We start from the raw sequence: 15,492 nt of genomic DNA, 5'->3' as shown, positions 1-15,492 counted from the left end.
AGTTAAAATTGTTATTAATAAATTTCTAAAAATAAATCAACGTCCAACGATAATTTTATATCCAAATGTTCATTATAACTTTTCTTCTTTAGTTTTTACTGTTATTTTACTCAGATTGATCCAAGTCTCAAATGCGTCAAGTAGTTGTGGCTAGCTATAGGAATATCAAGAGAAGCAATTTTTACTTTTTTTCATCGCAAATCGAAGATACTTTCAAATATTCTTTAATCCTTCAAAAAATTATTCCAACAATTGTTTTAGCTCACATTGAGGTTTGGAAAATTCCAAACCAAAAACAAAGTAGCTTAGTAAACCTTACCTACATGAACACTACTTTGAAAAAAAAATTTCTATGAACACCAAAATAGGAATTTCTTTTTATTAACAATATATACGGAAATCATTCCAATTTTCCCTAAAATATTTAAAAATTCAAAATCAAATAGAAATACATCCCATAAATCCGTAATATTCTTTCCATAAAAAGAGGGAGAAACCTCGTAACAAACTAACCGCACTGCACTACAGTCTTAGTCTACAGCAGCGTGTTGGTTTTGAAATCTTCTAAAATCTTACCACTCCTATAAAAACAAGCACATATGCAATTCAAACCCTAGTTATCGTCTTCCTTCAAGTTGTTCAAATCTCTCTATACGATTCAAATCTAAAGCAAATTAAAACGAATTCTTACACAATTTTCTCAATTGTTCAGCCATTACAGGTTGTGCATGGTAGAAATTTCATCGCATTATATGCGAGATTCCCCCTTTCTATTTACAACGGGGGTTTTCATTCATTATTCATCTGGTTTTGCATTCGTTTTCGGTTCGTTTAAGGAACGCTGGTACTACCGCTGCTTTGGCCTTGATCCTTGTTAATCGTTACAATGAAATCATCAACACCAGAAAAAAAACGAAATAAATTTACGATGTTATTGCAAATCAAGCAAAAGAAGGCCCAAAGTTATTACAAAGACAATCGTATGTTGATTACTGTCAACGTTCTAGGCAGTACGGGGCCATTGAGGTTTTTGGTGTATGAAGATGAGGTTGTTTCTACTGTTATCAATATGACATTGAAATCTTATGCTCGTGAAGGTCGTCTTCCTGTACTTGGATCAAATCTTAATGATTTTCTTCTTTATTGCCCTACCTCTGATAATGGTAATTGTTTCCTTCGATCCGTTTCTTCTCTATGTATTCAATCATTATGGTAATTGAATCGAATTATTGTATAATTCATGGCTGTAATTTTTGCAGCTCTGAGTCTATTTGAGGCAATTGGAGCGCATGGTTCCCGGAATTTTCTACTCTGCAAGAAGCCACAAACTGAAAATGCTAAAAATGCTGAAAATGAGTCTAGTACGTCCAGTGCTAGACGGGGAAAAAGCAGGTTGAAGTCATTGCTCAACAAGACATTAAGTCGCCAAGTCGCCTCGCATTAATTTGAATGTTGATATTTCTCTCTCCGGCTGTGTTATGACCCAAAATTAAATATATATTCTGGTGGGAAAAAGTATTAGAAAGTATTTAATAAATTTTTTTAAAAAAGTTTCAAATAAAAAATATTTTGTTAAAAAATATTTAATAAAACTTTTTCTTTTTCAAATAGTACTAATTAATTTTGATCAGTCAATTGTTATATTCGACGGTTAACTGAAGTAAAATGTTACATAGTACTCTTTGAAAAAAGAAAAAAATTTATTAGGTATTTTTTGGCAAAATTTTTTTTATTAGGTACTTTTTGAAAAAAAAAATTACTTGTTACTTTCTAACAATTTCCCCCTTTTTTTAAGTATAATTGTGTATATCATTATTAATTGATAATATTAAGGAAAAATTATTTTGAATAATCCAATATTTTTATGATTTTCCTACAATAAATCTACCTATTAATTAACCATAAATCATCCCAACTTTAGAGGTATTTAACTATAGAAAGCTTGGGCAACCCGATAAATCTAGCCCCTTCCTCTGTTAACACCTACATATATGAGATATTTTAAGAAGTGAACATCTTTCTTAGTAGCAGGATCCGGGAAAAGAATAGGAAAGGTAATTTCACTATATTTTTTCCCAGGAACGGGACCTATTACAAGAATATTTTGTTTATTGGGGCGATAGCTCTGAAAAGAAAGATTGTCTATCTTTTCTTTCATCTCTGGAGAAATACGATTAGGTGGGGCTAATTCAAATCCCTCAGGTAGAATAAGAACAACCCCCACATTCAACCCCCTTTTTTGCCGTTAGCAAGAACTTGTTTTAATTGCATATCATAAGGAATTCGAACAACCGCTTCAAATACAGTATCTGGAAGGACCGCTTGTGGAACTTCAATATTCCCGGGCTTATTAGCTAAATGGCAACTGGCACATACACTACGTCCAGTTGCTTCTCGTGGATTTTCATAACCTTGCTGTGCGAAAATGAGATATGCATTCGAAATGAAGGATCGAGTTATTATATATAACACGAGCGATATGCAAATGGATTGAGTAATCTGTTCTTTTATCCAAGAAAAGGTATTTATAGTTTGCATGGTCCAATTATTAATTCCGAAAATTTCTACAATAAATTGGGTAGGTTGCTAGTATAGTTCCCTATAAATTACCATAGTAGGTAATTTACCAACAAAATAAAATGAAAATTGATGTAAAATTAGAAAAAAAAAATTTGAAAATTTACATTAAAAAATTTGAATATTAAAAAAAATCAGAAATTTTTTTGATACTTTTAAACATATTTTTTAAAATTTTATTTGAATTTATCTTTTTAAAAAAAGATAAAACTTGATATATAATGAGTCATCTGGTTACTAGATTTACTTTAAGAAAATATTTTTAATAAGTGCGATTATTGTTGAAAAATCATTAAAAAGTTGGATTATTCCAGTTAATTTTTCCTAATATTAAACATAAGTTTTTTTTAAGTATAATTGTGTATATTCATTATTAATTGATAATAATAAAGTATTGATTTCGTTAATTGATTTAATTAGAGTAGAAAATACAAAAAAATAATAACAATAGTATTTTTTTTATAGGAATAATAATAGAACTATTTAGTTACTTTTATTTACTCAGATTGAATAATTATGAATGAAAAAATTAAATCAAAATCTTTATAATAACGATGCTACTTATGCGGTAGAGCAACTATGTTTCTCTTGCTTTCAATATAAAAATGTTGATGACATATCAAGTTGGGAAACTCTAGTGCAAAGATCAAAACTCGACGAGATTAGACAATAGATGTGCGCCGCTCACTCGACCGAATGACCTTTGCTCGAGTGTTTTCGTTAAGTAATTTCCTTTTGTTGTCGTCATCATAATACTCAGTGTATCCTATTCATTGAAAAACCACGAATAGAATCTGGAAAAAAAAATGACGGTAGCAATTCATACCCAAAAAGAAGAACGCGGCCAAAGAGTCATTTCCTTTTGTATTTCTAGCATATAGGCCTCAAAAAACTTAGGGTTTCTAACGTGAGGTTTTAGGTTTTTTTTAAAATTTGCCAGCTTATTGATTCATTCTAAGAAACTCTATTTCTAAAATTAGAAATTATATAGTCTAAGATTACATTGATCTTGGATTTTTCTCACCTTTAAATTTGTTTGAGTCATCTGATTAAAAATCTCATTAATAATTGATTTTTGACATAATACTGGAAAAAAAATAGTAAGCGAATTAGTTTCAACAAATACGTATGGATGAGGGTTTTGCCATGTTATCTGTAGTATTTTGAATTCGTTCAAATATCATATATAATTTTAAAGTTTGCATCTTCTCAAGCTTATCGATCGTCTTATTGTTCAAGCATATTTGTCAGAAAATAATTTACATGTGTGATTTTACATGTCACATTTAAGATTTAAAGAAAGATTGACTAACAAATTTGTCATTTATGAAGCTCACAATTTTCAGTTAATCGGGGAAAAACATTTTAGAACATTTTTGAAAAATAACACATATGAACACACATCGAATAAATAGAGAGATTGACTAACTTTTCTAATTACCAATTGATTTAAAGATAAATCTCATCAAATTTATGTGCAATCGATTCTCTTGTTTGAGCGATTTTTGTGTATAAATGTCCAATAATAATTTATCAAAATTTGCATGAAATACCCCGTATACAACATAGACTTGAGATGTTCATGTTAAGAAACAACACCCAACACAAAAATAATCAAAAGTTACTATATATTTTTAATAATCAAAAGTTACTATATATTTTTGTCAATATATTAAATCTTCCATGTGATCATCATATGTCTTACTCCCTCGGTTTCCTAATGTTCTTCTTATTTAGAATATTTTATTTTGAAGAGAGAAATTTAATTAAGATGTTTAAGATATATATAGATGATAAAAAAATAAATAAGAAGAACATTTGAAAACGGAGGGAGTATATTGTAACACCCCGGCCCCTCACACCGCTGATGACTACTCATCGAGACTCTAGACTGGCCCTACAAATCAACACAAGTCTTTCCAGCGCACTTTGGCCTCACTCGTGCGCACTAGGGAACACTTCTCAGGAGATCACCCATCCTAAGATTGCTCCCCACCAAGCACACTTAACTGTTGAGTTCTTAGCAAATGGGCTCCCTAGAAAAGAAGATACATTCTTGTTAATATGAGTAGTCTATCAATCCTTTTTCAAGCTAAATCTGGGCTATTACATATATAGTTAAAATAAAAAGTCTAAATAAAACTTTACAAGCATCCACAGATCACATTATATTAAGTGGGTTTAATAAATCATTTAAAGTCAATATCTAATAATAACCAAATTTTTTGCAGTTAATAATGTACTCCTATATCATTTAATTTGTTAATATATGTCCAATGCTGCCATAAATAAACAATGTGAATATACAAAAACATAAAGGTCAAATAGTTTTCATAAATAAACATGGTGAATATATAAAGCTTATAAATTTCGAATTATAAAATTCAAAAATGTCAATAGTTATTGTTCCAACAAGAAATTTAAGTTTGGGAGCCACAAATATAATTTTATTAAAAAAATAATAATTTATGTTTTCTTATAGACCACAAGCTATTAAACACAAAAAGCTCATTTATAATTATTAAAATTGGATGATAATTGAAAAATCAATAAATTAATCTAAAAAAATTATGATGGCTAATTAATTAATATACTCCCACTTGTTTAAGGTGGAAAAAAAAAAATTCATGATTGGTGATCAAATAGAAGAATCAGAGTAGGTGGGGGAAGTATAATGAATTGCTCAAGAGTCAAGCAGTACTTTATAGAAGTACTCCATCCCTACCTTAAAATTTTAAAATTTGTATCATTTTTAAAATTTTCTTTTAATCTTATTTATATATTTTAATTTTTTTTTAATTTCATCTACAATTAATTAACTTTGTTCATTTATTACTAAATCCTATTTTTCCATTAAAAACAATTCACTTTTTCTGTGCTATATCTATCAAATTTGCCTAATTTTTATTTTTGTTAATTTTCTATTTACACATTTAATTTAACTTTTTCATCTCATTTAACATATTTTTTCACTACGTTACAATATTTATTTTAATTTTTTTGTTTTTTCATCAGTATACATAAAATAAATTTGGTGACATAAAGTTGTACTAATCATTTGAACTAGGCATGTCAATAGATCAGGTTGGGTCGAGTCCAAATCATGTATAAACATGTCAAAATTCCTTTAACCCAAATCTGACCAATAGTTAATTAGGTCGAAAATGACAACCCTTATCTATTTTGCAACACATCAGGTTAGTTTGATATCGACCCACTTAACTTGTATAAAGTTTTTTTTGTTTTTATTTTAGGGTTTTTAATTATATCTAATTTTTATGCCTTATTTTTTAACTTTTTGTTTAGCAGTTGTTTATTTTGTATTAATGTGAAAAAATAGAAATATTAAATTAATTAAGGTTAAGTAATACTTATTGATTTAACTTAGAATTAACTCTTTTAATTAAATGAGTTATACAAATTTATTTCAGATTCAAAATTTTCACCTAAATCTAACTTATTTAATATATAGATCAAATCGAATCAACCCATTTTATTAATTGAATAAAAAAATTCAACTCAAACACACTTGTTTCGAATTAAATTCAGATCGAATTAGCAGATCGGATTAGCTTTGTCAGATCTAATTTGAACACGTGAACGTAAAAGGGAATATACTCATTTTCCCTTCCCGTAACAGCAGCGTGTTAGGTTTGAACTTTGAAATCATTTACCACCCGTAACAAACCTAAGTCTGCGGATTCTCCTACAAAAGCAAGAACATACCCTAATCAATTCCCCAATTCTAAACCCTAGGCCTATATAGTAAGATAATCTCTCCGCCTCCGCCATCGCTATCATCTTCAAGTTTTTCTGATCTCTCGATACGATTTTAATTCTTAAGCAATTCATCACGAATTCCTCTACCGATTTTCTCAATTTTTCGAAGCAGTACTGGGTTGTGAATGGTAGAAATTTCATCTAATTACATGCCATTTTCCCCCTTCCTCTCTACAAGGGGGGTTTTCGTTCATTCTCTTTCTTCTGCTTCTGCATTTGCTTTCGGTTCTTGTATGGAAGGCTGGTACTACCGCTGCCTCGGACTTGACCCTTGAATTATTTCTTTTCCTTTCGTCTAGATCTCTCTCTTTCTATTTTCATTTTCTTTTCGTTCAATTAAAATCAACAAAAATAAATCAATACAAATTTAATTAACGATGTTGCTGAGCAAGCAAAAGAAATCCCAAAATAATAAGGGAAATCGTCTCTTGATTACTGTCAATGTTCTAGGAAGTACGGGGCCGTTGAGATTTGTGGTGAAAGAAGGGGAGCTTGTTGCTGCTGTTATCGATATGGCGTTGAAATCTTATGCTCGTGAAGGTCGTCTTCCTGTGCTTGGATCCAATCTTAATGATTTTCTCCTTTATTGCCCTACCTCTGGATCTGATGGTAATTGTTCCTTCTTTTGATTGTCCTTTTGTGTAACTGTTATAATTGTTGTAATTTTTTATTTAATTGCAATATTTTTGCTAGTTTATTGCTGTTTGATTGTTTTTGTACTCATGGAATAAACTCACATACTAAATCAGAAGTTTGTTTGTTGCTTCCTGAGATGTTGATTAGTTTGTTCAGTTTGCTTTATGATTGGATTGAACTTTGACCTTACCCTTGGCCAGACTTTAACATTATCTGGGTTGTTATATTTGTTCAAGGTTAATTTGACCATGTTTGGTAATCGGTTTCCTGGCCAGCATATTGATTGGAATTTTGTTATCATCTTGTTGGTTGGTCTTACTTGTTCTTTAAGCGACTTTTGACCTAACGTTTATCTAAAATGAAAGAGCTGTTGTGGAGATCTTCATAATTGGCTTGGTTGCTTATGTTTTCCCTAATAAAGAGTCAACACCCGTAGTTTTCCCAACATCTACATCAATAACAAACTTATATAGCTAACTCAACATTCAATTGAAGTAGCCAATGCTACTATGCACTAGCCGATTAAATGAGCCAACTAAACTGGTCGACAATAAACTGTTCATCGTTCAACACTCCTTTTTAGGTCTAGTTATGGGAATAGACGTTTTCGTTAATACTTAATACCAATTGATTTTGTTGAGGATCGTAGGATCTACCCCTCCTTCAATATCTTAGTAAGGCCAATCTATAAATCTCTTTGAAAGATGGCAGCTGTTCAATAATGTTTCCGAATTTGGAGAAGTTTTAGTGTTTAGATATTTGCCATGGGAGTCTATCTTTGCGTGTCAACTGTTCATTACCATTTTTCAGCTAGTCTAGCCTGTAATTGCTCATGCATTACTTTAATTTTGTGCTTTTTCTATGGTCAATATTGTGATTACTTAATGTGGGGCAATATGTGTCTTCTTGTTGGCTTATTTATCTGTTTTAGCTTTTATGTTGTGTCTGTAGAATTGGTTGTTTATCTTTGTTTGATGGTGTTTTTTGCAGCTTTAAGTTCACTTGAGGCAATCGGAACTCATGGTGTGCGGAATTTTCTACTCTGCAAGAAGCCACAATCTGAGATTGCCAAAAATGCTGAAACTGAGGGTACTACTATTGCTAGACGGGGACATGGTAGATGGAAGTCATGGATCAACAAGACCTTAAGTCTCAAAATTGCCTCGCATTGAAGTTTTTAAAAAGTATTTCTCGTGCTTTCAATGGTGAACAATGATAGTAACACCTTCGAGAGGTTTATATTGCGCTGATTGCTTGTTTCCTTTAATACCAGTTTCATTATTTTGCATTATGTGAATGATTATTCATGAACATTAGAGGGTTTAATGTCCTATTGGGCGTACAATTACAGACGCTTCGGCAAATAAAGTTGAACTTATCTTGTATTCAGTAACCAGTATTGCTTCTGATATGGAAATCATGCATCATTTCTTTAGATTTCCTCTTTCTTTTCAACCTTAATTGATTGGTTAGTTGCTTATTGTTATAGGTGAAGCTAAATAACAGCTCGGGTCACGAGATTTTAGGAGGTTTCACTTGTTGTACATGTCTACTTGTTTAGGCGAACTGTATGTGTGACGATTTTGTATGATGACCCCATTGTACATGTCTACTTGTGATAAGGATTTGATTTTCGGATTAAGCATTTTGCGGTTGAGCTTGAGGTTAATATTAAAGTTGCTTATTTTGCTAGAGTTTACTTGAGCAAGGAGCAACGCACTTTGTCTTCTTCACTTGCAGATTTAAGCTGAGCATCAAAGTGAGTTTCTGAGACGCCTTCTGGGCTAAATTTGTTTTTTTGTGCATATTCAACGTCACTCACATAAAAGAAAGTCAACAACTATGAAGTTTAAAAGGATATTTACACTATGTTTGGATAATATATTAGGAGAGAAAAGAAATGAAGGGAAGGGGGAAAGAAGAGAGAGTATATCTTGTTTGTTTAGAAGAGAAGGAAAGGAAAAGGAAGAAAAATGAGCGTTTTCTTTTCAAATCTTTTCATCTTAGGAGAGATTGTATTCTTAACAAAATTTGTCAACATTTTCCCTTTAAACTATTCCCCTCTAAATGTCTTATATCCTCTCTAAATGTCTTATATCCTTTTTGTTATTCAAGCAAGAGATTTTTCATCTTTCTAAATCACTCAAAATTCAAATGTTCTCACCATCCACATTTAAACGGGAAACTAGTTATGTGAATTTACACCAACTTCCTATTCAACATTTTCTTTAGAGTATTATGCAAATGGTTTTACCTTTTCGTTAACATCTTTTTGTTGTCCTTTTTAAAACTCAAAAGGAAAACACTCAGTTAATAGTGACTCTGCTGTGAAATCACTAACAATTTCAATATTTTTGTTGGAGAACCGTAGACATTGTTAGCGATTGTCTCTTGATATAAAATTGTTGAGATTGTAATAGGTTTTATTTATGTGATTTATTTTTGTCAAAATTAACCAAGCCTACATAAACCATATATTAGAAAATAAAATTTTCGATGATATCATGAGAAATTGTGGTTATTGGAGAATTATTTTAAGGAATAATTGATTGTTAATTTGGTCTTTTCCATAATTAAGTTTAATTTGTTTTTAGTGGTATAATATTATCCGCATTAATTATGACCGGACAAGACAAGCCAAGTGATGAAACTATGTTTCGGGATTGAGATTTTGGTGCAGATAACCTCTTCACCTTAGTAATATGCTTCATTGTTTAATCAATTGTTAAATTATAACTCTAATAAAATATTCTAAATTTGCCTTTAATTATTAGAAAAATAAGATAAAATAAAATTATATTAAAAATATGCATAAATAAGATGATGAGAAGCTAAAATTAATTTTACACATAAATAAATACCTAAATATATACCGCACAAGATCACACAACGTTATTATTATGTACCATAACACCTTTGATCACACAAAATCAAATGGCAAGCTCATCAAGACAAATGGTCACCATAATGAGTAAACTAATACTACACAACATTATTATTGTGTACCGCTACTCAATTGTCTCTTTACTTGCTTTAGTCTCTGATCTTCATTCTACACTTAACTAAGTGATAACCCACACTTTCTCATACACAATACACACTTTAGTATGCATCAATTTTATACGGGACCAATCTGATAAGAAGAGTAATGTACTAAACTAGATCACCGAATCAATTTCGGATTATGTATTTTGGGTCAATCCTATCATATTTTAGCATGCATTAACTTCATTCAAGGCCAATCTGATAAGAAGAGTAATGCAGTAATGGTCATGCACTAGATTATCGGTTCAATTTCGAGTTATATGTTTTGGGTCGATTCTAACACATGTTTTAGAATGCACTTATTTTCATACAAGACCAATTTGATAATATTAGTAATACTCATACACGTTAGAGGTATTCATTTAGATCATCAGATTAATTTCATGTTAAGTATTTTTGTAACAACCGTTTTTTTTTTTAAAAAAAAAATAATAATAATAAATAAATTTCAGAAAAATAAAAAAATAAAAATAAAAAAATAAAAATAAAAAAAGAAAACATAACTCCCCATTAACAATAACTTTCCACTCCTCCCTCTAAACCTTATAACTAACCTCACTTACCTCTTATAAATTAAACCAATTATCCTTAATTTCATTCACATTATTACTCACACTTCCTTTTTCTCCTACAAACTCTTCCTCCATCTCCCATTTGCTTAAAAATTCAAGTCAAGAAAACGCAAGATTTCGATATTAAAGACAGCGAATTCTTAGACCAAGATTATTAGGAGCGTACGTTGTCTAAGATCGCGTGACAAGGTAATTTTCAATGTCCATCTAATTAGGACTATCCCATTAGTATTATGTGCTAAGTGATAATTAATGTGTTTAAATGAGTGCATGATTTGATATGACATTATTTTGTATGATATTATGTTTTATATATTCTCAAATTATATTTTGTCAAACTTGAATTTATAATTACTATTTTGATAAAATTTATATTATTATTTTGATGACGAAATTAAATACGGTTTAATTTGAAAGAGAGACACTTATAATATTATTATTTTGATGAAAGTTATATTATTATTTTAATAATAATTTTAAATGCGATTGAATTTGGGAGAAATATATTATGATATTAATATTGCAATTGAATATTCTTGAGATATATTTTTGTTGGGAAAATTTATTATCCTAAAATAAAATAAATAATGTATGTTTGATTATATATTTGTGTGCTCGCGACTAATTATAAAAATCTATTAAATCACGTAAAGTGTAACTCGAGGGAAATGAAGCTCTTATATTTGTTGTGATCCAAGTATAAGGGTGATGAACAGGTTGTCCTGTTTGGTTAGTATAGCTGTCGACAGGTATTATTATTTCTGATACTTGATACGATGTTTGGTCTTCCTTCTATTTGTTGTGATCCAAGTAGAAGGGGTGTGCACACTAGGGTTCCCTGAGACTACTATACTGGCCTTGAATTATTTGGGGTGACGACCTCTTGATAAAGTAGGTATAGGGGTAAAGCCTCGGCCTACTGGCGTTCTCGTTCCCTCAAAAAAAAAAAATTGATTATGTGTTTGTCATTATTAAATATCAAATTAATAAATTGGTTTATGTGATATTGTTTATATTGTTTCCATAAATTGTTTTTTTTAACTCAGCTATATATCATTTTCAAAAATTGTTTTCAATTTGATTATATTTTATTTTCTTAAATCATTTTCAAACTTAATCGTTTTATGGGATGGAGTTGAAATTACTCAATTTCCTGATTTTGGGAGTTTTTCCCTTGTTTTTCTTGCATTCTTATGTTGCAGGTTATTGATTGCGTGGGAATCGTGGAGTGAGGATCACCTAGAAACATAGCTTTTGTTAGAGTCGTATTTCAGTTTAAATTTTACCTTAAATTGTTTAAATTTTATATGGACATAGATTGCGTTTCAGTGTTCTTTTATGTTGTAAACCCTCTTTTGGATTTAAAGTTATTAAGTTATTTCTTAGTCGTTAAGCCTTACATCTATTTTTATTAGAAATAGATGTGGCGGTAACACTCCCATGAGTAGGTTTTGGCTCATGTTTTTCATTAAAGGTGTTTTCAAAAGTCCGACCTATTCTGAGGGTGTTACAAAGTGGTATCAGTAGCTTAGGTTTGTTTTGGTCAAATCTTAGGGTCGTTTAGGAGTTAAAGTTTGTAAAGGCTTAAATAAAAAAATAGGGTAAATGATACAAGTAAAATTATTTTAAATAATTTAAGTAAGTTACAAAAATAAAATAAATAAAATAAAATAAATTATGAGAGTGGGGACAAATGAGTTTATTGTTTTGAAGTACTTTTAAGTACTTAGTAGTAGTGGTTATTTCTTTTAATTATATTTTCGTTGTCTTTCGTTTTTTTTATTAGTTGCCTCGATTTCGTTTTTGGGAATGGATTGGTTAAAGAAGTATCAGGCTAAAATCCGTTGTGCTAAACAGAGAATTACCTTTAGAGGCCCTAAGGAAAATAAACTAACGTACCAAGAAACTACTTCCGAGCCACCAAAGACCAAGCTTATCTCCGCCTTAAATCTCCAGACCTATCTTAGGAAAGGCTACCCCGTATATTTGTGCCATGTAAAGGACACGAGCATGAAAGAGGACGAGTTAGGAGAGATACCTGTAGTTAAGGAGTTTGTTGATGTGTTCCCAGATGAGATTCCAGAAATGCCACCTATGAGAGAGTTAGACTTCAAGGTTGACTTAGTTCCGGGAACAGGACCCATTTCAAAGGCACCTTATAGGATGGCACCTGCCGAGTTGCAAGAGTTGAAGGTACAACTTGAGGATTTGTTGGATAAAGGATATATAAGACCAAGTGTATCACCTTGGGGAGCCTCAGTATTATTTGTTAGGAAGAAAGATGGAACATTGAGACTATGATTGATTATAGGGATTTAAATAGTGTGACGGTGAAGAATAAGTATCCACTTCCTAGAATTGAGGATCTATTCGATCAACTTAGGGGTGCAGGAGTATTTTCAAAGATTGATTTGAGATCAGGTTATCATCAATTACGAATTGCAGAAGAGGATATAGCCAAAACAGCTTTTCGAACGAGGTATGGCCATTATGAGTTCACAGTCATGCCCTTTGGACTCACTAATGCGCCTGCTGTCTTTATGGACCTTATGAATAGGACTTTTCAGCCTTATTTAGATAAGTTTGTAGTTGTTTTTATTGATGATATTTTAGTATACTCTATGAATCGAGAAGAGCATGAGGCTCATTTGAGGAAAGTTTTAGAGATTTTAAGAGAGAATAAGTTGTATGCCAAGTTTTCAAAATGTGAATTCTGGTTAGAAAAGGTAGCATTTTTGGGGCATGTAATTACAAAAGATGGAGTAATGGTGAATCCCTCAAAGGTTCAAGCAGTAATGAACTGGCCTACACCCACTAATGTGACAGAAGTGAGAAGTTTCTTAGGCCTAGCCGGATACTATAGGAGATTTGTGAAAAATTTCTCGAGAATCGCTCAACCTATTACTAATTTGATGAAGAAGACCACTAAGTTTCAATGGGATGAGAAGTGTGAAGCGGCATTCCAAGAGTTGAAATCAAGGCTTACCTTTGCACCTGTGCTGACCTTACCGAATGAAAGTAGAGAATATGAGGTTTATACAGACGCATCTAAGAATAGACTAGGTTGTGTGTTGATACAAGATGGGAAAGTAGTAGCATATGCTTCACGACAACTTAAGCCGCATGAGAAGAATTACACCACACATGACTTAGAATTGGGAGCTGTAGTCTTTGCATTGAAAATTTGGAGACATTATTTATTTGGAGTAAAGTGCAAGATTTATACTGATCACAAGAGTTTGAGGTTCTTGTACACTCAAAAGGAGTTGAATATGAGACAAAGACGATAGCTAGAACTCATTAAGGATTATGATTTGGATTTGAAGTATTGTGAAGGAAAGGCAAACAAAGTAGCTGATGCTCTGAGTAGGAAGTCCAGTCATACAATAAATGCATTAATTTTAGCAGATGAGTTGTGTGAAGAGATTCGTAGGATGAACTTAGAAGTGGTAGAATATGGATATGTGGGTACTCAATTGAATGGAATGACGATTGAATCCGATATTTTTGAGGAAATTAAAGTGAAGCAAGTTATGGATAACTGGTTAACTAAATTGAAGAAGTTGAAGGAGAATGGTCAAGCACCTGAGTTCGAAAGTGATGAAAATGGCGTAATGAAGTATAAAGGAAGATGGTGCATACCGCATGACGAGGAACTTAAGACTAAGATTATGACTGAAGCCCATAATTCGCCATACTCAATACATCCTGGTGGTGATAAGATGTACAAGGATCTTAAGAAGAACTTTTGGTGGCCCAACATGAAGCGTGAAGTTGCAGGCTTTGTGGCGAAGTGTCTAACATGTCAGAAGGTGAAAATTCAACATATGAAGCCGGGGGGAAAATTGCAACCATTAGAAGTACCTGGATGGAAATGGGAGTCGATTTCAATGGACTTTGTAGTAGGATTGCCAAAGTCAAAAACAGGGAAGAATGTCATATGGGTGATAGTGGATCGATTAACAAAAACAGCAAGATTTATAGCTATGAAGAATACTTGGACAATGCAACAGATGGCAGATGCGTATTTTCAAGAGGTAGTGAGATTGCATGGTGTGCCTAAGGACATTGTATCGGATAGAGATTCGAGATTTCTGTCCAAATTTTGGAAGATGCTACAAGAAGCAGTAGGCACGATACTAAAGTTCAGTACTGCATTTCATCCAGCAACAGATGGTCAAACAGAGAGAACGATTCAGACTCTTGAGGATTTGTTAAGAGCATGTGTTATGGATTTTGGTGGATCTTGGGAGGATAATTTGATGTATGTAGAGTTTTCTTACAATAATAGTTTTCATTCTAGCATAGGAATGGCACCTTACGAAGCCCTATATGGGAGAAAGTGTAGGAGTCCTATATGTTGGAATGATGTTAATGAGTCGTTGGGATTAGGACCAGACATGATTGAGGAGACTACAAAGAAAGTAAGAATGATCCAAGAACGCATGAGGGAAGCGCAAGATCGTCAGAAGTCGTATGCAGACAAAAAGAGGAGGGCATTAGAGTTTGAAGTAGGTGAACAAGTTTTGCTCAAAGTGTCACCAACCAAGGGTGTCATGAGATTTGGTAAGAAGGGTAAATTGAGTCCTCGTTTTATAGGTCCTTATGAAATATTGGAACGAATTGGGGAAGTAGCCTATAGATTAGCCCTACCTATGAACCTAGCTAAAGTCCACAATGTTTTCCATGTATCCCAACTCCGAAAATATGTCTATGACCCTTCCCATATCATACAACCTGAAACCATTGAACTTGATGAAACCCTTACCTTTGAAGAAAAACCAATAAAAATCCTTGATACCAAAACAAGATGTACCCGGAACAAGGAAATTAAGTTGGTCAAGATATTATGGACAAACCAGCAAACCGAAGAAGCTACATG

General features: G+C 32.0%; 2 protein-coding genes and 1 pseudogene across 2 annotated transcripts; 2 read left to right on the top strand and 1 right to left on the bottom strand.

The window, feature by feature from the left end:
• Positions 1-639: 639 nt before the first annotated feature.
• Positions 640-1,503, top strand: LOC130808937 (uncharacterized). The gene is made up of 2 exons (XM_057674500.1): positions 640-1,163; positions 1,260-1,503. Exons 1-2 carry the CDS (start codon positions 887-889, stop codon positions 1,442-1,444), a joined length of 462 nt encoding a protein of 153 aa, XP_057530483.1. The 5' UTR covers positions 640-886; the 3' UTR covers positions 1,445-1,503.
• Positions 1,504-1,927: 424 nt separating this feature from the next.
• Positions 1,928-2,538, bottom strand: LOC130808532 (cytochrome f-like; annotated as a pseudogene).
• Positions 2,539-6,226: 3,688 nt separating this feature from the next.
• On the top strand, positions 6,227-8,430 carry LOC130808936 (uncharacterized protein At4g22758-like). Its single transcript, XM_057674499.1, has 2 exons — positions 6,227-6,966; positions 7,984-8,430. Exons 1-2 carry the CDS (start codon positions 6,735-6,737, stop codon positions 8,163-8,165), a joined length of 414 nt encoding a protein of 137 aa, XP_057530482.1. The 5' UTR covers positions 6,227-6,734; the 3' UTR covers positions 8,166-8,430.
• Positions 8,431-15,492: the final 7,062 nt, after the last annotated feature.

The sequence above is a fragment of the Amaranthus tricolor genome, chromosome 3, assembly GCF_026212465.1.
Source record: "Amaranthus tricolor cultivar Red isolate AtriRed21 chromosome 3, ASM2621246v1, whole genome shotgun sequence".
Lineage (NCBI taxonomy): Eukaryota > Viridiplantae > Streptophyta > Magnoliopsida > Caryophyllales > Amaranthaceae > Amaranthus > Amaranthus tricolor.
This window is presented reverse-complemented; position numbering and strand designations above follow the sequence as displayed.